The sequence below is a fragment of the Primulina eburnea genome, chromosome 17 (assembly GCF_022965805.1).
Source record: "Primulina eburnea isolate SZY01 chromosome 17, ASM2296580v1, whole genome shotgun sequence".
NCBI classification, from domain to species: domain Eukaryota; kingdom Viridiplantae; phylum Streptophyta; class Magnoliopsida; order Lamiales; family Gesneriaceae; genus Primulina; species Primulina eburnea.
Window position 1 is genome coordinate 1,517,191 of NC_133117.1, and position 23,713 is coordinate 1,540,903.

General features: G+C 35.8%; 3 protein-coding genes across 4 annotated transcripts; 1 reads left to right on the top strand and 2 right to left on the bottom strand.

Moving 5' to 3' along the window:
* Positions 1 to 177: 177 nt before the first annotated feature.
* Positions 178 to 5,674, bottom strand: LOC140818586 (magnesium-chelatase subunit ChlH, chloroplastic). 2 transcript variants are annotated; one of them, XM_073178594.1, is made up of 5 exons: positions 3,975 to 5,655; positions 3,788 to 3,870; positions 1,564 to 3,366; positions 997 to 1,473; positions 178 to 698 (listed from the first exon to the last, which is right to left on the bottom strand). In XM_073178594.1, the coding sequence occupies exons 1-5, from the start codon at positions 5,380 to 5,382 to the stop codon at positions 321 to 323; spliced, it is 4,149 nt and encodes a 1,382-aa protein (XP_073034695.1). In that variant the 5' UTR covers positions 5,383 to 5,655; the 3' UTR covers positions 178 to 320. The 2 variants fall into 2 exon arrangements, with proteins under 2 accessions (XP_073034695.1, XP_073034696.1); XM_073178595.1 differs by having other exon boundaries at positions 585 to 760; positions 933 to 1,473; positions 3,975 to 5,674.
* Positions 5,675 to 8,549: 2,875 nt separating this feature from the next.
* Positions 8,550 to 12,053, bottom strand: LOC140818123 (protein N-terminal glutamine amidohydrolase). The gene is made up of 6 exons (XM_073177980.1): positions 11,906 to 12,053; positions 10,225 to 10,330; positions 10,039 to 10,116; positions 9,817 to 9,947; positions 9,178 to 9,302; positions 8,550 to 8,963 (listed from the first exon to the last, which is right to left on the bottom strand). The coding sequence occupies exons 1-6, from the start codon at positions 11,998 to 12,000 to the stop codon at positions 8,806 to 8,808; spliced, it is 693 nt and encodes a 230-aa protein (XP_073034081.1). The 5' UTR covers positions 12,001 to 12,053; the 3' UTR covers positions 8,550 to 8,805.
* Positions 12,054 to 13,491: 1,438 nt separating this feature from the next.
* On the top strand, positions 13,492 to 23,475 carry LOC140817749 (ribosomal RNA-processing protein 12). The gene is made up of 18 exons (XM_073177517.1): positions 13,492 to 14,067; positions 14,594 to 15,140; positions 15,746 to 15,997; positions 16,320 to 16,411; positions 16,936 to 17,146; positions 18,047 to 18,228; positions 18,345 to 18,560; positions 19,160 to 19,344; positions 19,536 to 19,629; positions 19,712 to 19,768; positions 19,847 to 19,981; positions 20,185 to 20,253; positions 20,947 to 21,060; positions 21,514 to 21,675; positions 21,753 to 21,881; positions 22,409 to 22,510; positions 22,747 to 22,826; positions 22,922 to 23,475. The coding sequence occupies exons 1-18, from the start codon at positions 13,570 to 13,572 to the stop codon at positions 23,229 to 23,231; spliced, it is 3,435 nt and encodes a 1,144-aa protein (XP_073033618.1). The 5' UTR covers positions 13,492 to 13,569; the 3' UTR covers positions 23,232 to 23,475.
* Positions 23,476 to 23,713: the final 238 nt, after the last annotated feature.

Below are 23,713 nucleotides of genomic sequence, written 5' to 3' on the forward strand. Positions count from 1 at the left end.
AACTAAAATTCGAGCTCAAAATTTTTTTTGAACCGAACTCAACACTTCTTTTTCTTTGAAGTTGAACTCAAGTTTGAGTTGAATTGAATTCACCTACCCGAGAAGTACCATGGTTCTTGCAAAAATGCCATATTAATCCAGGGGGTATAGTTATAGTCTTGTAGTGTTAGAAACAGATGATGGTGAGTAAAGCTTTCAATAGAAATCAGTGTCTTACAGGTTACCAAATACAATGAAGGCAAACCACCCTGGAAAAATGAACATAATGAGCAATTTCTTGGGGGTAAAAAGATGCAGGATCCAAGTTTTGAATCTAGATTTTAACGATCGATCCCTTCGATCTTGTCTTCGACTTCTGAGTACAACTGCTTCAATTTCTCAATGTTGTCTTCAGAAGTTTCCCAGTAGCCACGCCCATTAGCCTCCAAAAACGTTTGAACCAACTTCCTAAAAGAATTTGGGTTCGTGCTCATGAGTCTGTTTAACATTTGCTCGTCCTGAATAAACGTGGTGTTTGCCTCTTCGTACACCCAATTGTCGACTTGTCCAGAAGTTGCACTCCATCCAACGGTGTTAGTCAGGCGTTTTTCAATCTCACGAACCCCCTCGTACCCGCTCGACATCATGCCTTCATACCATTTTGGATTCAATAACTTAGTCCTTGCATCAAGCCGAACGGTCTCAGATAGCGAACGCACCTAAATCAAGAAGAAATCGTCGTTAAAAAGAATGCTGAGTAAAAAATTGGTAGAAATATATTCTAGGAACTAAATATAATAGATAATTTATGTGCGACACAACTAAATATGATGAGAGAAATTATGTGAGACAGCGTTCACATGATTAAAAGAAAAAAAAATCCATGTGGTGCATTTAGTATTATTATTTTAAAATAAATTCTTTGATTTCTAACCAACACAATTGCCATTTACACGTAGCAGACAGATAGTACGCAAAACCATGAATATATTCTTGATGGCAAGTCATGGAATTTACCTGTGCATTAGCTGTAGTTGTATCAGCAACGTATGCATTAGGCTTCTTTCCATCTTTCCTGAGGTTCTGCACCAAATTTGTTGGGTCCGAATCAAAGTAATGACTGACATCAGTGAGAGAAATCTCTGATGAGTCAAGATTTTGGAATGTAGCATCAGCCGTGCTGAGAGCCATCTCAAAAATATTCCTCTTCTCAGTCATGCCTACACCGGGAGCATCGCTGTCGAATGCGAAGGACTTTCGACTCAAGTACATGTCCTGGAGTTGCTTCTCGTCGTTCCAGGACGAATTTTCAACGGCAAGGTTTACATTTGAGGAGTACGAGCCCGAGGCATTTGAAAATATACGGGATGCAGCTTCACGTACATTAACTCCTAGATTTTGAGCTTGTTCCAGTGCATGTTTTCTGACGTAATTTTGGTCTTCAGGCTCGTCTAGCTCAGCGACCATCTTCACTGCTCGATCAAGGAGATTCATCTATGTACAAATATAATAGCACTTACACATGAAAATGATAAATGGATAAAGTTATAATAACTATGAAGTAAGCCAAGAAAGTGTGAAGACCTGATTAATGAAAAGGTCCCGGAACACACCCGAACAGTTGACGACCACATCGATCCTTGGTCTTCCAAGCTCTTCGAGACTCACAACTTCTACCCGGTTCACTCTCCCAAAAGTATCTGCAACTGGCTTAACTCCAATCATCCACATTACCTGAGCCAGTGACTCCCCGTATGTCTTGATGTTATCTGTTCCCCACAGGACAAGTGCAATAGTCTCGGGATATTTCCCTTCGTTTTCAGCCTTTTGCCTCTCGAGCAACCTGTCGACAACCACCATTGCACTCTGCATAGCTGCAGCTGTGGGAATAGATTGTGGGTCCAAGGCGTGGATATTCTTTCCGGTGGGTAAAACCTTCGGATTTCTAATTGGATCTCCTCCTGGACCTGGCTCAACATATTTTCCTTCCAACGCTTGTTTCAAACTTCCCAACTCATTGTCCGCCACAATAAGCTTCAAGCATTCCCCTAAGAATTGAAACGAGACTCTAAGTTTTTCTCTATCGGCACGGTGAAATTTTGTGTTCGACAGGTACTGAATCCATGGCTCATTTATTCCAAAACCAAGAATTGACGTAAGTTTGTCAGCAACATCAACAACCTGCCCTTTCTTGTTAGTAGCTCGCTGAACAAATGCGGTAACTGCGCCACGGGATGCCTCGGTTATCTGTCGAAGTAGTTCCACATCATCTAAAATGCCCTTGTCACTTCCTCTATAGACATCCTCAATTGCTCGGCCCTTGGTCTCAGCCAATATTGTCGGCAGAGAAAAAATCCCATCTTCAGGACGATCTAATGCGGCGATATTGACCAGAGTAGCTACTGCCTCCATAGCCGATGGAGGCTCACCAATGACATGAAGACCACATGGAAGCAACCGTGATTCAATCTCCATAATCTTGGAATATACTTTACCCACCACGAGGTCTCGCTCCTTGGCTGAAATCTCAACCCCTTCTTCGGGAAGTTCCACATCCTTGTCAAGATTGCACTGCCTAGCCGTGCTGATGATAGAGCTCACGATCTGAGATCCACGTCCCGTGTCTTTAAGAGATTGGTAGGAAGAAATAAGCTCACTTAGCTGCTTCAATCCCTTGTAAAGCCCTGCATTTTCTGCTGGAGGAGTCAAATAACTTATTGTATTTGCATAACTCCTACGCTTAGCAACGGTGGCCTCCGATGGATTATTGGCAGCATAGTAATACACGTTTGGGATGTTCCCAATAAGACTATCAGGGTAACAAACATCACTCATTCCGACTTGTTTCCCAGGCATGAATTCAAGAGAACCATGAGTCCCAAAGTGAAGAACAGCATCAGCTTTAAATATTTTCTCAACAAACGAATAGTAAGCAGCAAAACCATGATGTGGGCTCGCCGATTTTGAGAAAAGAAGCCGCATCGGATCACCTTCATAACCAAATGTGGGTTGTACACCAATAAATACATTTCCGTACTGTTTGCCATATACAAGAAGGTGTTCTCCATCAGAATTCAGATTTCCCGGAGGTTTCCCCCAGTTTTCTTCCAAAGTAGAGGCATATGGAGTTAGCCTTTGGTATTCCCTCACGCCCATTTTGTACACTATGTTAAGATTCGGGCTGTTGAACCGAGCTTCTTTGTCGTGAATTACGTCTTCCATTAAGTCTTCAGCATTTTCAGGAAGATTCTTGACATTATAACCATCGTTTTTTAGCTCTTTGAGGACAGAGTGGATAGAAGAAAAAACATTCAGGTAAGCAGCACTTCCAACATTGCCTTTGTCTGGGGGGAAACTGAATACGGTAATCGCTAGCCTCTTATCTGTCTGCATATGATAAATTAGGCAGGTAAGTTTTGCTGTAAATGAAAGATACTGTAAGTTAAATGTCGTCTGAATGATATGTTGTAGAATCAGCAGAACTTGAATGTTCATTTGAGTAAAGCAGATAGAACAAAATGATTATGATTCCAGGTAAGTAGCAATCAAATTTGAAACTTAGACCACATCATGGTTATCATCAATCACAATTTTCTTGGAAGTAATTTATCAACCCTTATGTTGCCTTTCTTATAATATGATATTTACCTCATGAATTCCAAAAATAATTCTTGAATTCCTACAAGTATTTATGCCTTGATAATTCACTTCAATTTCTTCTAGATAATGGTTTTGTTCATCTTCAAAGTTTATTAAACCCGCTCAGTCTTTTGTATTAAAATGCTATAAATCAATTATATTTATATACCTTAGATTTCCTCTTCAGCTCAGCCCATTTGATTGCTCTGGTGCAGAGCTGCTCCACTCTTTTATGAAGAGCATGTGATTTCCCTGTGATAGTTACATAAAACCAGTCCAAACAAATTAAACAACCAAAATCACTAATACTTCAGCAAGAAATTGACCAAACTATTTTAGGTGAGAAAGTCACTTGCCTGTTCTAGGGTCTCGGCCAGAAAAAACGATCGGTTCCATGCCTCCATCAAGCTCCGGGAGAGCAACTTGTAAAGCCACCTGAATAGGATGGAGTCCCAAAGTGCTATTCAGCCACTCCTCTGTAGTCTGAAAGACTAACGGCAACGCTACAATGTATGGGACATCAAGCTTCATCAAGGACTCAACGGCCTTTGGATGATCCTGCCTTGCCGGCCCTCCAACAAGAGCAAAACCAGTAAGTGATACTACGGCATTCACCATTGGTTTCTTCGTGATTGGATCAATGAAATACCGCTCGACCGGCCCTGAAAAGTCTAGCCCTCCAGCAAAAATGGGTATCACTTTAGCCCCTCTCGCTTCAAGCTCCATGATCACAGCAACATAGTGACTTTCATCTCCAGTAACTATATGGCTCCTCTGCAGAACCAAACCGACCACTGGTGCATTTGAGCTCTTCAGTTTCTCATTTGCATCCCTCCTCGTACCATACCAATTCAAGTACTCCTTCACATCATCATACATACACGGAGCCAAAGGGTGCCAAATTCCATTATCCAGGTACAAAACCGGATCCGAATACGGGATTTTCATCCCTTTCAGAGCTGGTACATAAGAACCAGAGATCATCTTCAAGAAATTCACAAGATTATCCTGCGAACCCCCGAGCCAAAACTGCAAGCTAAGTATGTACAACCTTGCATCTTGGGCTTTATCACTTGGCAAGTACTTCAAAACCTTAGGCAAAGTCCTCACAAGCTTCAGCATACTGTCAGCAAATCCGGCAGATGACTTGTTCTTCTTCTTGAAAAGCTGAAAAAAAGGACTTTTCGACTGCCCGAGCTGCGACATACTGAATGAACCCAACTTATTGAGTCTCATTACCTCAGGCATTGAAGGAAAAACCAGAACAGCATCAAGCCTTTCCCTTTCTTTCTCCACCGCAGCCTTCACCTTCAAGGCCAATTCCTCAACAAAAATCAAGGACCCTATAAAAACATTCGCATCCTCAAGGTCTTTGCAGAAAGTTTTGTATGTATTCTCATCTCTAAGCTCCTCCACCAAATAACCCACAACTTCAAATGAAGCATACTCTCCATTCTGGTTAAGGCTCTGGACTGCAGCTGAAAGGGATGATTGGTACTGAGCTTCCAACACGACGTACACGACTTTTACTGTGGGAAGCCCTCTTGAGTTTTCGGGCACAATTCGGCGTACCTCAGGTGTGGTTTGAGTGAACAAACCATTGCCAATTGCATCACATTTAAATTTTTGGGATGCCTGTTTATTGTGTTGGTTGGGTTTCTTGGGAAGAAATGAGCGCAAAAAGTAGTTCTTTTGTGAAATTGATGAAAGGAGTTCAACCTTAGAGTTGGGTATGGTGAATGAAGAAGAAACCAAGGAGGCCATTGCTCAATGTCTGTATTTTCAAGAAACACACACTTGTTTCTTGGTTACAAGATAAAGAATAAAATTTTGATGATAGACAAAGAAACTTTGTGCACGGAGAGTTGGACGAAAAAAAAAAAGCAGAATTATTTAAAATGGAGTGTGTGAACCTTTAGACTCTCTGTGCAGTTTCAAGATTTTCTGCAAAGTTCTTCACTCTCTTGTTTCAGCAGAGTGCTTGTGCTTTTAGAGTTGAGAGGGGGCGTACAATACAACAAATCTTTGGTTAATTTAGTTTATGGCGAGAGAGATGGACACGTGGCGACAAGGGTAGCCATCAATATTGTGGCTTGAGTTCTTTTCTTCGTATGATTTAGAGAGGGAAAATTGAGGTTGCCTACTTGTACTTCGTTTATCTATTGGGGTTACATGTGATGAAGTTTCTTGGCCTGTGATTGGTTTGTTTGGATTTCAAGGAAAATTGATGGGTGGCTACTGGATGGGATGAAGAGAGATGTGACTTATGATACCTTTTTGTTTCTTGTTTACGAATTTGTGATTCCAGTGGAAAAGGGTCGATATTTTGTAATTTTTTGCCCTTGTGTATGTGTGTGTACAAATAACTTCCGTGCCTGGTTTCATACCAAGGGAAATTTCAGCACGCTCAAAGTGCTGCTTTAATTGAACTTGTCTTCCATGCAAAAAGACATAATGAGTACTAATACTTTTTCATCAAGAACTCCCTAGATTTTTCGAGAAATGAATCTTAAAACTATAGTGGGGGGGGGGGGGGGGGGGGGGGGGGGGTGGCGAGCGAGGAGGACAAGTTTGTGAAGTGGTTAATCAATCAGCATTTTAGAAATTCATTTCATGGCATGGGTGTACAAAATCTCACACTTTGAATGAACCCATTAATTCGTAATATCGTACTGTTATAAAATACTAGCAGTGGAGCACATACGTTATATGTTTATGATTCAATATAAACAAATATATTTTGTGTTACACATATATAATATATTTGTATTTGTGAAGTCCTTTATTTAGATATTATATGTTTTAAATCAATGAGACATATTTCAATTCGTTCTACGATTATGAAACAAATAAATATATTATACTTAAGTTGATAGTTGATTACTGACAGAAAATTGGCGCTGTAAGGAATCCGTCCATTAAAAAAAAAAAAAAGCGGAACCCTTGACATAATCAGTAACATACGATTTTTTTGGGCAACAAATGAGTAGACTTTTTTAGTACGACATAAGGCTTGGGCAATGAAAAATCTTCGGGTACACCAAAACAAAAGCGAATACCATATGATGCGACGGGGTAAAAATGAGTGTAACATGCGTGAGTAATTTTACCGGATCGGGTTATGAAGATGATGAGAGATGAGAGCACAGCTAGATTTATCAAGCTAGAGATCTTGCTCCCTGAGAAAAGCTGGTGTTGATCTGCAAACACGAAGATAACCACGTGAATGGGGTCGGAGAGATGTCCGGCTTGACCACTCCGATGTTTAAGTCAAACTGGTGAATAATGAGAAACAATATAGCAAGGAGAAATGCTGTATTAATTGTGTATTTTTTGGGAGAGTAAATGGTATGGGCTGAAGATATATGAAACCATGAATGTCTTAATGTTTAAACAAACCTGATATTTATAAGTCAATGATGACCTTATTTTCAGTGTCCACTTACTAATTATGGCAAGATGATTGCTCATACCCTGTTTTCTGGACAAACTTTTCTAACACGTCAAACTGTTCCCTTTCACCTTGTCAAATTACTGTCAGAATCATGTCATTCTGATGGTAATGACTACCAAGATAAGATATCACATATTTGTGCACTTGAGTAAGGTATTATTATCAAGATAATCTGAGTAGAAAACCATCACCCGCGAACTCGTCTGGAAGCCCGGCTTCTAGCAATCCGGAGAGATGATGTATTTGACAGTCATTTACCCGGCTATTATCGAACCGACCCAAAGCTTACCAAGATCTAACCCATGACTTGGGAGTATCCAGTACCCAAGACCCAGGGGGTATTTATGCTTTCACATTTTACAATACTATACTAAATGAATTTTGAAACTATGATCAAGAAATTGTAAAATTATCTTTAAAGTTTCTCGTCTGAATCTGTTTGACAGAAAGGAACCAAACATTTTATGTACACACAACAAGTGACATTATAAAATCTAATTCTAATAAAGACAAGAGAAGTCTTTCTTTTTTTTAAAAAAAAAAAAACGACTTGAGCCCTTGGGATTTTAATTGGATTAGAGGAGTTACCATTGGAAAGTAATTTAATTCAAATATAGTCCGATTCAATTGGAGAGAAATCATAACCAAATATAATCAAAATTAACAAACTGTATTTTGCCTATCGTAGTTGGATTTTTTCATGTATCCTTACTGTTGAAATGGCTGAAAGCAATTAGACATAGATTTACTATATTATTTCGATAATTCTGGATTAGTTCGAGTTAAATATTAAAAAAAGGGAGGAGACTGAAGATTATAACATCTTCAAAAAAATAGAAGCATAGAGATTTTACAGAGTGATTGAAGTTAGGCAAATGAGAAAAAATAAGGAAGAAATAGGAATTTTTATATGAAACTTAAAAATATAAAATTCTACCCTAATTTGGCAGGCTTAGGCACATGAGAAAAAATAAGGAAGAAATAAGAATTTTTATATAAAACTTAAAATATAAAATTATACCCTAATTTGGCGGACCAACCCGCAACCCAAACGGGCTCAACCCGTTTGGCCCGCAACCCAAACGGGCTCAACCCATTTGGCCCACCTCCAAACGGGTTGCTATTTTATCAACCCAACCCACTCAATTTTTATGGCGGGGCGGGCCGGCCCGACGGGCCTGACCCAATTTGACAAGCCTAGATATAGAAAACAAAAGTGCAACGCGAATTCAGTAAAAAATAGCTCAGCTCCTTCAATTTGCTTATCAATATTTAATACAATTAGTTTGTGGAATTGGAGAAGCTTTCAAAAGAACCTATAAACCACTAATTGCAGTTAGCGGTGCTTGTTAGGGAAAATGTCGAATATAAAAGAACATGGAATGGATAGAAGTGCCAAATTAACTTGAATTTGAATTAAGGAAAATAATTTTAAATTGCAAATTAGCTCAAATAAACGGTAATGCTGCGTGGGAGAGGTTACAAACAGTATTAATATTACTATTAAACCCATAAACTGAATTTTACATAATAGATGGTTTTAGGACAAAATTGAGAAAACATATTTGGGTGTGTTTTATATCCTAGTCTCAACTTTTAGTTTTGCTTAAAGATTATGTGATCAAATTACATTGAGTGATAGGATCCCATGGCTTACAGTGTACACACAGGCTGTGGAAGGATGCTTGCCTCGCCATGTAACTCGATACGTGCTACATGGTTGTCACCGATGCTCAGGAAATTAAAGAAAAGAACTCCTCCAATTGGCTTTCACTAATCAAGACACCAAATTTTTTAGATAAGACATCATCTAGAGTATCAGCTCCTACGGTTTTTACGACATCAACAGCGGACATTTCCATGTATTCATTTAAGTTATGCAACGTCCCATCTGTAGAAACGAAAAACATAGTTAGGGTATTGGGAAATTGAAATAGATGCATTGGAAATTACTTTTTACCTAATATCTGCAAATTAAGCACATAGAATCAAGAACATGATAAAATAATTAGCATATATATTTTGCTTGAATTCCTACAAAAAAGTTTGCATATAAACACGTGCATTCCTTTGCAACAATTCATACTGTTTAATATAGCAATTACCTTCAGCGGCAATGGCTTCATATGAAGGTGGAGGAAAAGCCCAATTGCCTGCTGAATCTTTCATGTGTCTTCTATCAGATGCAAAACAGCGGAGGAACAGCGGGGCATGCACAATTCTAAAAATCCTGAAATTAACCAAAAAAATTCTTATTATGGAGAAAAGGACAGAAATTGAGTCTATCAATTGTTCTACTAAAGCATCAAACGATCCCAAGCTATACCAATAGAGAGGGTGATTTACTTTATAGACAGCATGATTAAGGGCAGGATTCTACATATCCCATCTTTGGATCTTCCATTTAGTTCTGGAACCTTTTAAAGGTTCTCTATTCTATAGAAATTAGTCTAATTACCAGAAGACATGCAGAAACAGAACAAAAATAAATCATCTTTCTCCACACACAAAAAGAGTGGAAATTTCTGATGCAAATAATACAAGAATGCAAATTGGAAAGAGTACTGTTAGAAGCAACAGAAAACGATACAAGGGACAGTAATGGATCCGGCGATTCACATATCCATACGTAGAAATTAAGTTGTTATGTCAGCAAATATTCTACTGAAGATGCGCATTGACATTCACCTCAAAAACAAGAATTTCCTAGACAGAATATAAAGAAAGCATGCATTTGAATGTACCTGTGAAACTGAGAAAAAAGCTGAAATGAAGGTCGGAAGGTTTCAGCTACATATTTGACAAGGGGAGATGGGAAGGGAAGAGTTGAATCTAAATCCCAGACTAAATGAGGCAAGTTGCTTTCTTTTCTTTTCTGCAGTGCTCATAGTAAACCATAAGGATCAAATCAAACAATGTAAATTACTTTCCCAAAAACAAGAATTTGTCAGTTATTTGATTCTTACTTGTAAACAGATGACATGGTAATCCCAAAGAATTACCCCATCGGCTCTATGGCTGGCCTTCTGATGCCACAATGGAATCTGAGATGATACAATCGTCGAAATTAAAACAAATTTATTTCTTGATCCGTATGCCTAACATCACAAGAACGTCTAAGATGAATATAAGAATTACCACAAGTTACATGCCTGTTTTTGTTCATTGGAAATGAAAATGACGAATAGATCAGAACAATCTGATGTCGATATTCCATCCTCGCATAGCTTCTTGCTCAGCAGATACACGTTCTCCTCGCTGCAAAATTGAAAATATGTTCTCAGATTTAACAGTTAAGCTCTAGAGTAAGTGGGGTGTATTCAATTCAGAGTTTTGATGACTTTTAATGACTTTTTTAAAGGATAGACTTTTATGGATTTGATAAATTTTTATTGACTTTTATGGAATCTCGCAGATTTATAAACAGATTTACGTGGATTTATGTAAACTTTTTTGCAAGATTTTTATAGACTTTTGTAGATTTTTTTTATAGAATTTTATAAATTTTGTACTTAACTATAACATGTGATTTTTTATTAATTTCTTTGAACCAATAATTAATTGACATATATAACATATTCAATTTGAAATTATTTTTAATATTTATATTAATAAATAAATTTACTTATTTAAAAGTTAAATCGTTTAATCCTTACATGTATATATATGTGTGTTTATATGCATGTTTGTAAATTTTTTAAAATACATCAATTGATTAACATGTAATCTTATTTTTAAATTGATAATATAAATGTAAAAATAATATTATTTATTATTGTGTGAATATAATTTTGTATAAAAATATCATAGCTTACATATTAATTAAAAATACGAAAATGAATTTAAAAAATCATTGTTGTTACGAAACTATTCAATTATTAAGAATTAAACAACATTTTTTTGATCATCTTTTTTATTATTGAATATTACATTAATTTGTATAAATCATAAATTAAAAATCACAAAATCAATTCTATAATTCAAAATTTCCCCGTGTTATTAAAATAAAAAATTATTAAATGAACAATCAGCCAAAAACTGAAAAATTTGAAAGAGAAAGATGAAAATATATATAGAGATACACTTCGAAAATTTGGGAGAGTAATAGAAATAGATGAGAGGAGAGAAGATATGAAGATATGTGATGTGAAGCGACATAGAGAGAGTTAGAAGTTTTAAAAATTCATTCAAATCTTTGGGGTGAACCAAATACAATTTTTTACAATTTGTAGTTGTACCTCAGGCTTTAATGTTTGTATGTCAATGAATTCCATGGAGTTATTAAAAGTCCATGGAAAATTTGAATACCTATAGACTTTTATAGAGTTTATAAAAGTCAATGTTGAATATCACTTGACTTTTTAAAACTCCATGAAAGTCTATTTTGAATACCACAAGACTTCTATAGAGTATGCAAAAGTCTTGATTGAATACCTCTAGATTTTTAAAATCTACAAAAGTCATTAAAAGTCAATAAATTTCCAACGTTGAATACACCCCCTAATTCTAACACAGTTCCCTGCTACGAAAAAAACAACAAATAAACTCCAATTACTAATATCACAAAAACAAATCAATGAACTGTGGAATCACAATTTGAAAAAATAGCCACAAATGAAAAACAAATCATAGGACATCGTTCGGGTCAATTTTTTTTACATACACCAAAACGCCAAAAAGCAGTATCACACAAGCAACAGCATTGCAGCAGCCTTCAGGAAATGAAATAATTAATCAATCAAAATAAATTAATGTAATATACTTAATTCTCCATAAGCTGGGCCAAATTCCCCTCAACTCGGTCATAAACAACAGTTGAAGACAGGAACGTACCAATAACACGGAGTGTGCTGGAAGCCTGAAATTACTCCCGGAGGAGTAATCGCCTGTGATACAGGCGGAGATGAATCCAAATCCGAAGTCGCCATTTTGTTTCTTCGGCAACACTGACCTTGGATTTTCCAGAGAGAATTATGAGGGTTTTTTTTAAATTAAAATTAAATAAATAAATATATTAATTAATTAAAAACATATAAAAACGTAAAGTGAGTCTCATGTGAGACCGTCTCGCGGATCATAATCTGTGAGACAGGTCAACTCTACCTATATTCACAATAAAAAATAATATTTTTAGCATAAAAATAATACTTTTTCATGGATAACCCAAATAAAAGATCCGTCTCATAAATACAACATGTGAAACCGTGTCACACAAGTTTTTGCCAAAAACGTAATAAACCATAGTTGACGTTTAGGGGAAATTGGTTAGGTCAACTCTTTTTTAAAAAAAATAAAAAACCTCCTGAAGTTTAAGAACCCCTCCGGCTGGTTGAAAATTTTATTTTTAAAAATTATTATTATTATTATTATTTGAGTATATATCATCTAACGGATTTTTATTCGTGATACATGTTGTTTCAAATAAAAGATGTCTTATGACGTCTCACAAGAGTTTCTGTATTATTATTTAATGCTACCGAAAGACAAATAATTATATATTTAATCAGAAGATTCAGTTAGAATTTATTTTTAAAAAAATGGGTTCACTTATTCAATTTGGTCGAGGTTATTTTCATAAAGAAATCAGTAAAATTTAAATTCTACTCGATATTAGCTTTTTAAAATAAAGTTTTTTTTCTTCTGATTATTAATTTATTTTGGATACCAATTTTAATAATTGATTTTAAATCTGTTTGATTCATACGATTTTTGTCATGTAAAATTTGATATATACACATGTTACTTATTATTGTTATTGTTGGTGTTATAGTTATTATCATCATTATCATCGTTGTTTTTAATTCATAATTGTTCATTTTTTATTTTTAAAAATAAAATAGCAAAATATATATCCAACAACTAAAACGATTTTACAATATAGGTCACATAAAACTGATAAATATTAAATAGAAATTAATGAAAAGTTTCACAAATACAAAGCTGTGTTTTATTGTATAATTTTTTTAAATTTAATTTAATTTTTTTTGTAAAAACGGAATATGGGTATTTTGGAAGTGGACGAAATCTATGTTTAGTCATTCAAAACGTGCTATAATTAATTTAATAGACCTCTTTTACATGAATTATAAAAAATAAACGCACAAAACAATATATATAATAAATAGTAGAAAATATATTTTGTTCTTTTTTTAAAAAAATAAAAAATAAATTGTTTTAAAGTTTATCTATATATATATATATGAAAAATAAATGAATAGAATATTGCATCTATATATTTTATATATATATAATATTTGATGTGTTTAATTTTATATAATTCGTGCTAACGACACTTATTTGAACAAATTTTAGTAGATGATTGCGTCCTGTTTTGGACGGGCTTCGACGGAAGTATCCAAGCCCATTAAAGGACCCATTACTTGATTAGGGCAATTCACCAAAGTGCGTTTTAAAAAATGCGCTTGTCTTATGATTGACAAAACCCACTTCATTAACCCCCAAAACTCGGTGTCCGACGCCGCAGCACCGCCGCAGCAATGGACGATGAAATGGCTGAAACGTCCCAAATCTTCCATGCCAACTCCGACATATGCCAGCAGCTTCTAACCCGGTACTGCCACTCATCCGCCGCGCAGCACCGCCATCTCTGCGCCACCGCTGCCGCCTCCCGCTCTATTATCCAATCCTCGACTCTCCCCCTCACTCCTATCTCATATTTCGCCGCCACCATCACTTCACTTTCCAGTTTTAAGTCACTGGACTCCACTGCTCTCGCAGCGTTAACCTCTTTTCTTTCTATAATTATTCCTTTGATAAGTAGATGCGAAATTAGACAGGAAAAGGCGGAGGATGCGGTCAGGGTTTTGGTTGGCGTGGTGGAGGATAGGGGGAGTAATTTGGGAACCTCGAGTGTGAGGGCAGTGGTGAAGTCTTTGGGTATTTTGGTCACGGACTTTTGTAATTTGAATGATTGGAAATCGGTTGAGCTGGGATTTGAATTGCTTCTGAAATACTGTATCGATAAGCGGCCTAAGGTTTGTCTGAGTTCATGACAGATTAGTGTGTTATATTGCTCTTAGTTTATTGGTTACTTGCGGAACGTCGTATCAAGTGACTCTAAATTATTGGATCAAGGTGCTGAAACTTGTAATCTGTTATTTGCGTCAATGCATTGCTGCCGAAAATTTGTTGCTGCAGTAGTGTGTTTGTTTTTTATTTGAATTGTTATAGTTGGAATCAATCCGCTAGAGCTACTATGTATTATTGACCTTGGCAGTCTCATGAAATGAGATTAGCACTTATTGGTGGGTTCACTGATTATTCTGTGACTTTTTTCTGGCGGCTGTCAGCTGTATTATATTTACGTGGGATTCATGAATAAGATTACTTAAAGTTCTAGTTTCTTGGATTAATCGGGTTGTGAATCTATAGTTATGAAAGATTGATAGTAAGGATGAGATCCATTTATAAAACCATGATTTAATAATATTTTTTTATTTCTGTCAAATAAGAACAGAGTCCTTGACTTCTAACGATTGTTCTCATTTTTTAATGTTTCAGGTGAGGAAATGTGCTCAGGATTGTATTCTCGCGGTTTTCAAGTCACTTGGATCTTCAGCTGTCAGCAAGAAAGCAAGTAAATTAATTTATTTATTGGCGAAAGAGCACATGCCATTGGCAGCGGAAATTACGACCACAGAAATTATTAATGGGTCCAGGAACGATCGTATTGTGAATCTTGATCATCAAGAAGCTCTTCATTTGCTAAATGTGATGAAGCTCGCTGTTCCATATCTCTACATCAAAATTCGCACTAGAACCCTGTCGCGATTGTTGAAGATTTTGAAATCCCCATGCTCGGCACTGACTAGGCCAGTATTCGAAGTGGTTTTGACCATATTTGAAAATTCAGGGACTGAAGTCATAGTTCCCATTGCTGAAGATATTTTCGAATCACTAGTGCCATACATATCTTTGGGAGAAAAGAATCCAGTTGAAACTGCAATTTTTGCTGCAACTTTAGCCAACACTGCTTTGTGCAAACTTCGTGATGGCAACTTACATAAATCAATCTCCTATTTCCCTCTAGTAACTGAATCCTTGATAGGTAATATTTTTTATTCAATTTATTTTATTTGTTTCCCTTTTCTCTTCTTTGTTAGACTTTCCTTGTCTCCAGTGGCAGGCCTTTCCTCTTTTGAACCTTACAGCAATTACATATGCTTCTATTGCGAACAACTGCTCCCCTATTTGCAGTTCCTGGTTTGCATGTGTGGTGTGCCTCAGTTTTAGGAATTCTATTAATCATGAATATGGTGAGAGTCACCAACTGAATCACAGAAAATCTTTTTATGGTCCATCGAATAATAAACTTCAGGACTGGAAAGAAAGGTGGATCGATTAATTCAATGCCGGAATGTTAACAAGTAACCGTCTGATTTTTCTTTCCATCACCTGGGAGGGATGAGTTAGTTCTTTAGAATTCTTCTTATTTAGGCAAATTGGGCAAGTTATAATTTTTTTAGTTTATATTTTCCCCTTTTTAATGTCATCTTAATGTTAAAATATGTTCACAGTATATTCAAATCGGTACATATTTTGATATTGCAGGAAAACTTCACCCATATGTCATAATCGTGATTCTTTTCTTTATTTTTTCTATGTGGTTTAGCTGAAATTTTCCCGCTACTAACTATGGACGTGTTCTATCAGGCCTCCTATCAGCTGAAGCCAACATTTCTTTGCAGGCTGCCAACATATTCAGGGAGCTGATAAATCATCTAATCGACGGGGAAATGTTATTGACCTTCAAAACCCAGGAAATGGAAGACAAGTCAGTTCACAATGAGAAGTTTATTGCAGCAAAAAGTATATGCACTGCGTTCTACAATGTTCTGAGAACTGGGTGTGAAATTCCAAACCAGCATTTCTTGTCAGTTTTAGCTCATTTGTTCCTCAAACTTGGTTAGTGAGCCTTAATAATTTTTTTTCGTGGTGCACTAGCAGTGGAAAAGTATTAAAACTCTTTGCTTCCTTTTTCCTTTCCCTAAGTTTTTTCTCTTCAATGGAATTGGTACTGGACATGTTTTTGAAGTGTCCGTGCCTCCGTCTATTGAATTTGTTGATGTGACCTATAATGAGCTCTTGGAGTATGCTCAGAATCATCGTAAATTTTTTGCTTCTGAAATATCTTTGTAAACTTTCTAGGAGTCTTCAATTGATACTCTGTCATTTGCCTTCTTTTTTTTCAGTATTTTGTGGTAATATGTTCCACCTTTTTTTGCAGAGGAGGCATCATACATGCTTATGGAGGGTATAATTCTTAAACTAGCTGACTTGATGAATGCTTGTTCTTCAGGTGCTTCTGAAATTATACATGTGAGTATTCCCTCTCTCCATTCTTTTTCTCCCTGTCCATCTCTTATTTGCTCTCATGCACTGAAACGGGAACTCAAATTTCAAATGAACAACCACAAGTTAGATATCTCTTGCTTATCTCTCCACTTGCTGATAAATTTAGTATAAAATGAGAACTCGCTTGTTTTTTTATCTTCACCTGGCTTATTTGGATGTCAATTGATTACGTGTCAACTGTGCGTCTTGACCTGTGGTTGCTATTCACATTCATGTACTTTCTGACTTTCTGAGTTTTCATTTGTATTACATATAATTAAATTGTTTAGCAGTATTGGGTTTTGTAAGTCGGTGTGGTTGAGTGGTACCGATTGTCTTGGCGATTTATCTTATATTTTCAGCCATATTTTAATATAGGCAAGCTTTCTCACTATGTTCAGTTATAATATTTTTATTATAATCTTTTGCAATATTTTGAACATGTTTATAGCTTGTCAGTGAAGCTCAACCTGTGTGTTTCATATTCTTTATTTACTTCATTGTTGCAGCTTCAAGATTGCATTGGATCTGCTGTTGTCGCCATGGGACCAGAAAAAATACTTGCATTGATCCCCATTTCCCTGGGGGTTAATGACTTTTCCTGTTCAAATGGTTGGTTAATACCTATTTTAAAGAAAAATATAGTTGGATCCTCGCTGCAGTTTTTTATGGAGCATATTATACCTCTTGCTGAATCCTTTGAGCGGGCATCAGTTAAAGGTATTCACGAGAATCTGTGGAAAGTTTGCCTTCCCCTCAATTCACCATGTGATTAATTTCATTAATTATTGAAGCATTTGAATGAATCAATGTGAACCGTGTGATAATAAATCAGAACAAATACATTAATGATTTCCAGACATAATTTATCAATACAACAATTGACAATGTCGGAAAGCTTTGCAGTTTCCTGAATTTAATCTTTTGCTGCTACTGAAACATGGTAAATTCTCGATATTGATATTGTTCTCGATCTTTCAAATTCCTATCCATGAATTTATAACAAAGTAACTTGATATATAAAAATTTGGGAAATTAAATTTTTGGTCTTGTAATGCGTTATTTTTCACTTTTGGTCATGTTAACAATGAATTTGTATTTTTAGTCCGGTAACTTGCATTTTTTTTCCTTATGATTTTTCATTTTTAGTCATATAATTTTTTTGACCGAAAGACACTATAGACTCGAGCAAAAGAAAAAAACAATAAACGAAAAAACATACAAGTTACATGACTAAAAATACAAGTTCACCGTTAACAAGACTAAAAATAGAAAGAGTTCAAATTACTTTACAAAAAAATATAATTTTCCCTAAAAAATTTAGTGTTGAATTATTCCATCCATCTGTTATAAAGCTCGAGTGTTGCATCTACAAGTTCTGTTGGTGAATGTAGTGTTGAACTCTTTTTCGTGTCAATCTCAAATACTTCTCAGTTCATAATTGTGGATTAGAACTTTAGGCGGCCAATTGATGAGACTGCACATATCTATTGTTATTCCTCTGTATACCTGCAAATTTTAGCTTTTTTTGTTTAATTAGCTGAATTATAAATAAGCTTAAGCCTTGTGGCATTGAGATTTTTACGAATATCTGGATTTTAAATTTTTGCTCCTTTCCAGTTAAAAAGTCAGTAATACGCCGAGATCTGCAGGCTTACTCCCTTGGTTGTTGGGGATTGTTGCCTGCCTTTTGTCGCCAACCAAGCGATACTTATCGGAGTTTTGGTACCCTTGCCAACCTCTTAATTATTTTTCTGAAAAAAGACTCTTTTATGCTTGAGAATATTGCCATTAGTCTGCGGGTATGATTCAAAATCCTTTGTTAAGCTGTGTTTTAATTGTCAGTTTGCTCTACTTTCTTCTCAAATGATGTTAGTATCCTGCTTGTCTTACTGGATTGTTTGTGTTTTGGAGATAGGAGCTTGTAAGTCAAAATAAAAAGGTGCTCGCATCTGATCAGAGGTCTGAGGAGTTGACAGAAGTTCAAAGCACGGATCTTAAAGCGAGAAATTTTTATTCGAGAAAGATCGCAAAAAAAAATTTGAAGGTGTTGGCTTCATGTTCCAAGGAGTTGCTTCAGGCTCTAGTCAGTTTCTTGTTTGAGAGCCCTCCAGAGACACGCAAGCATCTAAAGGTTTTCGCTAATTATTGTTTCTTTCAAGTTTAGAAGCTCGTCTCTCCTTTTCTGAAGTTACTTCCTTATCATCTGAAGTTGCTTATACCCATATTCAGAGCCATGGAGTTGATAGGTGCAGATTATATTTCACACATGACATGCCATAGTTAAATGGGAGCTTTTCTTCTTATTTCTTAGCATTGGTGGATCCTTGCCTAATCCTTGTTTAATATATGTGTTTTTATACATATTTTAACATCTTTTATGACCTCTCCAGCATGAGTTGACATATTCATGGAGAATTGTTTTTGTTTTAACTTTTTAGTTCTCATTGCATAATGTTGATGCATTTGATGAAATGATAGATGAGCATGAGCTGATCCATATTATGAGATTAAAGACTGGTTTTATCCTTGTACTCTTTGCTGATTGATTTCTTACCACAGTTGAAAGTGTGGAAATGTCTCATATATGTTTCCTTGGTCTGATGCATGTAATCACTTGCAAACTAGTTCAAGGGGGGCAGGCCTGTATTATTTAACTTTGGCTTTTATTTACTTTGTTTTCTGAAGTTCACATAAAATAGTGATTTGAATTTTTATTGTCCTGACTTTTAGGGTGCAATAGGATGCTTGATATCTATCTGCGATTCTTCAGAAACAAAACAGACCTTTATGGATTCTCTTAAGAAGTTTCAGCTTCTTGGTGATATGGTTGATCATGAAAAAGTGGAGCATGAGACTAATAGCTCTGGTGACAAAGAACAGGGTGGTGAAGTTTCAGTTGGAACAGACGCAGAGAGGTAATAGTGAATTTCCTTTTAGTGAAATAATGACATAATTCAAATTTCAACTATTTGTCCTTGTAGTTGCCATGAGATAGTACTTCTTCAGCGTCTTCTATCTCTGCAGAGGGAAGATTTGTGAATGTAATAATGGACTATAAACAACATAGATGTTAAACTCACAAATTTGTCAATTTGTCTGTTTGCAGGCATCTAATATTGGATCTTGCATCTTGCTTTGTGGACGCATCTGATGAGGATCTGGTCAAATTACTCTTTTGCGTCATTAAATGTGCTTTGCAGGTTTGTTATTTCCCTTTTTTTTTTTAATTTGCAAGTTTTTAATTGATGATCTGGTTATGACACTGCATATTTTGGGTACTAGGCTAGGGATGAGTTTGGCCAGATTGAAGCATGTCAAACTCTGTGCAGAATTCTGGAGGTTTCTTCCTTTATACTCTTATTATTTCTTACCTGGAAGTAGAAAACATGATTTGTGCTTATGGTATTCTCTCTGCAGAAACATCCTTGGTTCTGCTCTTCACAGTTTGCAGTGGTGATGGATCTCTTGTCTGGGGTGAAGTCTTCAGCAAACATTGAATTTTTTAAAAGTCGTTTTGCCTGTTTTCAGACCTTATTGATTCAGGCGATAACGGTAGGCCAGCATTCTGTACATAGAAAACACAATTTTTGAAGATATATGTTTGTTGATCTGATTTTGTTTTTGCTATATGCTAATGGGTTCATTAGAAGATGAACGTGGTTTTGTTAAGAGTGATTGTCAGCTTCTAGAACTTTAATTTTCTTACTATTTTGTGTTTTATTTGAATTAAGTAAATACTCTCTACTTCTTTGCAGAGAAACTTGGATGACGATAATTCAAAGGCTTTCCTTGTCCTGAATGAGATTATTCTCACTTTAAAAGATGTATGAACTAATCCCGAGACTTTGCATTTGATTTTATGCTCAATTCTTTTGGGATTGGCGCAGGTGCATGTGTATGTTCTCTCGTGTGTTGTAGATTAATATTTATCCTATGATTTGGAGAAAGGTGATAGACTTGTTTCAGTAGTGAAAGCTAATACTAAGATGCAAGCGCCTTTCCTGGACATTGCGAGTGCTCTGCATGCCCTGCATTAATGTTTAATTATAAGGGATCTGAAGGTTACTGAAATTATGTTACAGTAGCCCGTCTTTTGTATGCTCGTGTCAGAATTAAAGGAAAAATTAGAGATAAGAAGTGGGTTTGGGGATCACAAACTTTTGCTTCCTAAGCATGTGATACCTGCCTTATGTAGCAAAATGGGTAATACAATCTGTTTATATTCGTCCTGGGAATACTTTTATTGCATCACCTACGATAAAAGTAATGAATTTCTCATACAAATACATTATTTGCTTCTGCTTCGGTATTGGCATTGTTTGATATGAATCTAACAGATTTAGTTATAGTATATGTCTGTGTTCCTGTTAGGAACTTTGTATCCTTCCCCCATTTTTTATTATACGGCGTGTTTTATTTCATAGAAATTGCTCGAGAATGACAGTTACTTTCACGCGATTAGCATTGGCTGTTTGACACTTAATTGTGTTAATATGTGAATGTTATTTTATGTTCAGTCTAACGAAGAAGGCAGGAAAGTGGCTTATGATGCTATAAATGCGATAAGTTGTAAGTTGAGAAAGTCATCAGATGCTACTTGTGGTGCCCCATATCAGAAATTTCTTACTATGGTGAGTGCAATCATGTATTGTTGCACTAATATTGTCTTGAGAGTACATGCAACGATCATGACATTTGATTTCTAAGTTTGTCGCCGTGCCCTGACAAGTTGTGATTGTGATTAGAAGGAAAAACATGTCATATTATGAAGACCTGCTGTCTCTTTATCAGTGTGATTTCTAGCAATAGAAACTAGTACGAAGTCAAAGAAAGATGTTCAAATGTAATTACCACAAAACGTTTTATCATTTACTTCAGATCTACTTCATGTCTGCTAAATCATGCTGCTTTCTATGGTTATCTTTGAAATAGCTTGTGGCTCGTAAGCTTGTCTTGTGATATAACTGGTTATTCGTTGGTTGAAATTTGGTGCACTAACTTTTGTATTGACTTAAATTATACCCACTAAGTGTAGCAAACAATCATGTTTATCATCGAGGAAATAATTATGTTTTTATGTTCAGATTATTGGATATCTTTCTGGCTCCTCTCCTCACATAAAAAGTGGGGTCGTGTCTGCACTCTCGGTATTAGTTTACAGTGATCCTGATATCTGCCTCACAGTACCTGACATGTTCCCTTCTGTAATGGAGTTGCTGCACAGCAAAGCAATTGAGATTATAAAAGTTAGTTTCCTGACCTCTGATTCAAGTCATTTCATTTGTTTGGTATTTTTATGTGTTACTTCCTCTAAATTGAACAGGCTGTTTTGGGCTTTGTGAAAGTATTTGTTTCTTGCCTGAAAACAAACGATTTACAAAATTTTCTTCCGGACATTGCCGATGGAATTCTTCGCTGGTCATCTGTTTCACGTCATCATTTCAAAACAAAGGTGTGAATTTTCGTCCTGCTCTATCTGAGAAATAATGCAAGTCTTAAGTATTTATACACCAGATCATTAAGTTGAAGAAAAGTGCTTACTTGTTATCCATCTTCAAGAGTAATGCATAAAAGAAGGCATATTTACATGTCGAGAAATAAGAAGATACTTTATATGTTTTATCAGTGAAATGCGCAGAATATCAATTTGTATTGTTTAAATTGTTCCATCATATGTTTAGATTGTATTATAAATTATTTTGTGAATGTTTCTCTTTTTTGATAAATATAACTTTTGTATGTGCTACTTATCATTAACTTCCTAGAGAGTAGTTTAAGAGTCTTGCATATGAAGGACTTGAACTAACAAAAGTGTTTCAAAGATGGGATTGAGAAAAGAGTAACTTTCGGAAAATTATGGTTAATTGACTTTCGGATAATTAACTATTGCTACAACATTGATAAAAACTTGCTGCATGTATTATAATTCAATTTTGATTTCTCAAGAATCGTTATGTAGATGCTTCTTTTTTTCTACAGGTCACAGTTATCTTAGAAATCATGATGAGGAAATGCGGTGTTCCTTCAGTAAAGGCTCTTACTCCTGAGAAGTACAAGGATTATGTCCAGGGGGTTGTCATGGTACTCTTCTTTTTCGCTATGCTTTCTTGTTTTTTGCTGCAAGTTACGGACTCATCCAGTGATGCTTCATATATTGTGGATTTGCTGTTAGCTTCTGAAAGCTATCGTCTGTATCGAGTTATGATCATAAATCTGTTATAACTATTGGGCCGTTGTTGGTATCCGTATATCTAATGAATTTGCTGTAAGCTTTCAAATTTACACTCTTCGCTCTAACATGTAATTTAATGCCACAGAATCGCCGTGGCAAGACAAGTTCCAAGGAAATTGAGAGCAGTGAGAGTAAACCTGATCATCCTGATTCATTTCCTAGGGGGTAAATTTCTTTGATAAACGAGTGCAACTCTTGTATCTGCCAGTAACTCTACTCGGCTAAATGGACTGGTATTTATTGAGTTTCCTTTTTTTCAGGCAGCACAAGAGGAAACGAGAGGAGTCGACAAAAAATGAAGAAGGCCCTGGGAGACCTTGGAAAAGAAGAGATGATAGAAAACAACCCCCCTTCGGAAAGTCCTTCAGAAAAGCTGGACATTCTGATCATAGTAACTTACCAAATAGACGGCAAGGACACGGTAAGAGGAATTATTCTGGCGTTAAAAATCTCAATGAGAAGAAAATAATGAAGAAGAAACACCAAGAGAATATCCGTAGACCGGCCGTTGTCTCCAAATTTTCAAAGCACAAAAAAGTTGGTAAGAAAACAGAAATTCAGCCGACCTGAGAATTCCACTGGGATAATCAGTTCAAATACTAAAACGTGCTAGCAAACTTCCCCCAGATTGCAAGATAATCTGTCGGCTGGGTAATCTGCGCTTTTATCAGTGAGTAATCCAATTTTTACTATTTTCACTCGGGTATTCGTCATTGGCGTGCTAACGTATCTGCTGATGGTATCTCCAATTTTGGCACTTCAAAGAATATAAACAAAAGAGTGTGTGTATATATTGTTTGGCTAAATTTTTTAATTTGATTATTATTTGGAGATATTTGAGAATTAGTCAATGAATCCGGTTATTAACATAAAATTACTCGATAGAGATTTAATCCGTTTGCATCAGATGCATTCTTGAACCATGGCACATTTTAATAATTTCTAGATGTTAAAATTATTTCAATCATAAATTTAAAATAACTACAAATGTTAATTAATAATTTATAGAATGGTTGAAATTTATTAATGATTTTCATTGTGAAATATATTTT

Bases quoted from the DNA above. Each gene is read 5' to 3' on its own strand.
- LOC140818586 (XM_073178594.1), bottom strand. From the start codon at position 5,382: ATGGCCTCCTTGGTTTCTTCTTCATTCACCATACCCAACTCTAAGGTT. The intron at 3,367-3,787 runs GTATATAAATAT...TATCATATGCAG, and splicing joins AGCTGAAGAGGAAATCTAAG to ACAGATAAGAGGCTAGCGAT. The intron at 699-996 runs GTAAATTCCATG...TTCTTGATTTAG, and splicing joins CAACTACAGCTAATGCACAG to GTGCGTTCGCTATCTGAGAC.
- LOC140818123 (XM_073177980.1), bottom strand. From the start codon at position 12,000: ATGGCGACTTCGGATTTGGATTCATCTCCGCCTGTATCACAGGCGATT. The intron at 10,117-10,224 runs GCATGTAACTTG...GTATCATCTCAG, and splicing joins TTTCCAATGAACAAAAACAG to ATTCCATTGTGGCATCAGAA. The intron at 9,303-9,816 runs GTACATTCAAAT...GGTTAATTTCAG, and splicing joins CTTTTTTCTCAGTTTCACAG to GATTTTTAGAATTGTGCATG.
- LOC140817749 (XM_073177517.1), top strand. From the start codon at position 13,570: ATGGACGATGAAATGGCTGAAACGTCCCAAATCTTCCATGCCAACTCC. The intron at 18,561-19,159 runs GTTTTCGCTAAT...CCTGACTTTTAG, and splicing joins AGACACGCAAGCATCTAAAG to GGTGCAATAGGATGCTTGAT. The intron at 20,254-20,946 runs GTATGAACTAAT...TTTTATGTTCAG, and splicing joins TTATTCTCACTTTAAAAGAT to TCTAACGAAGAAGGCAGGAA.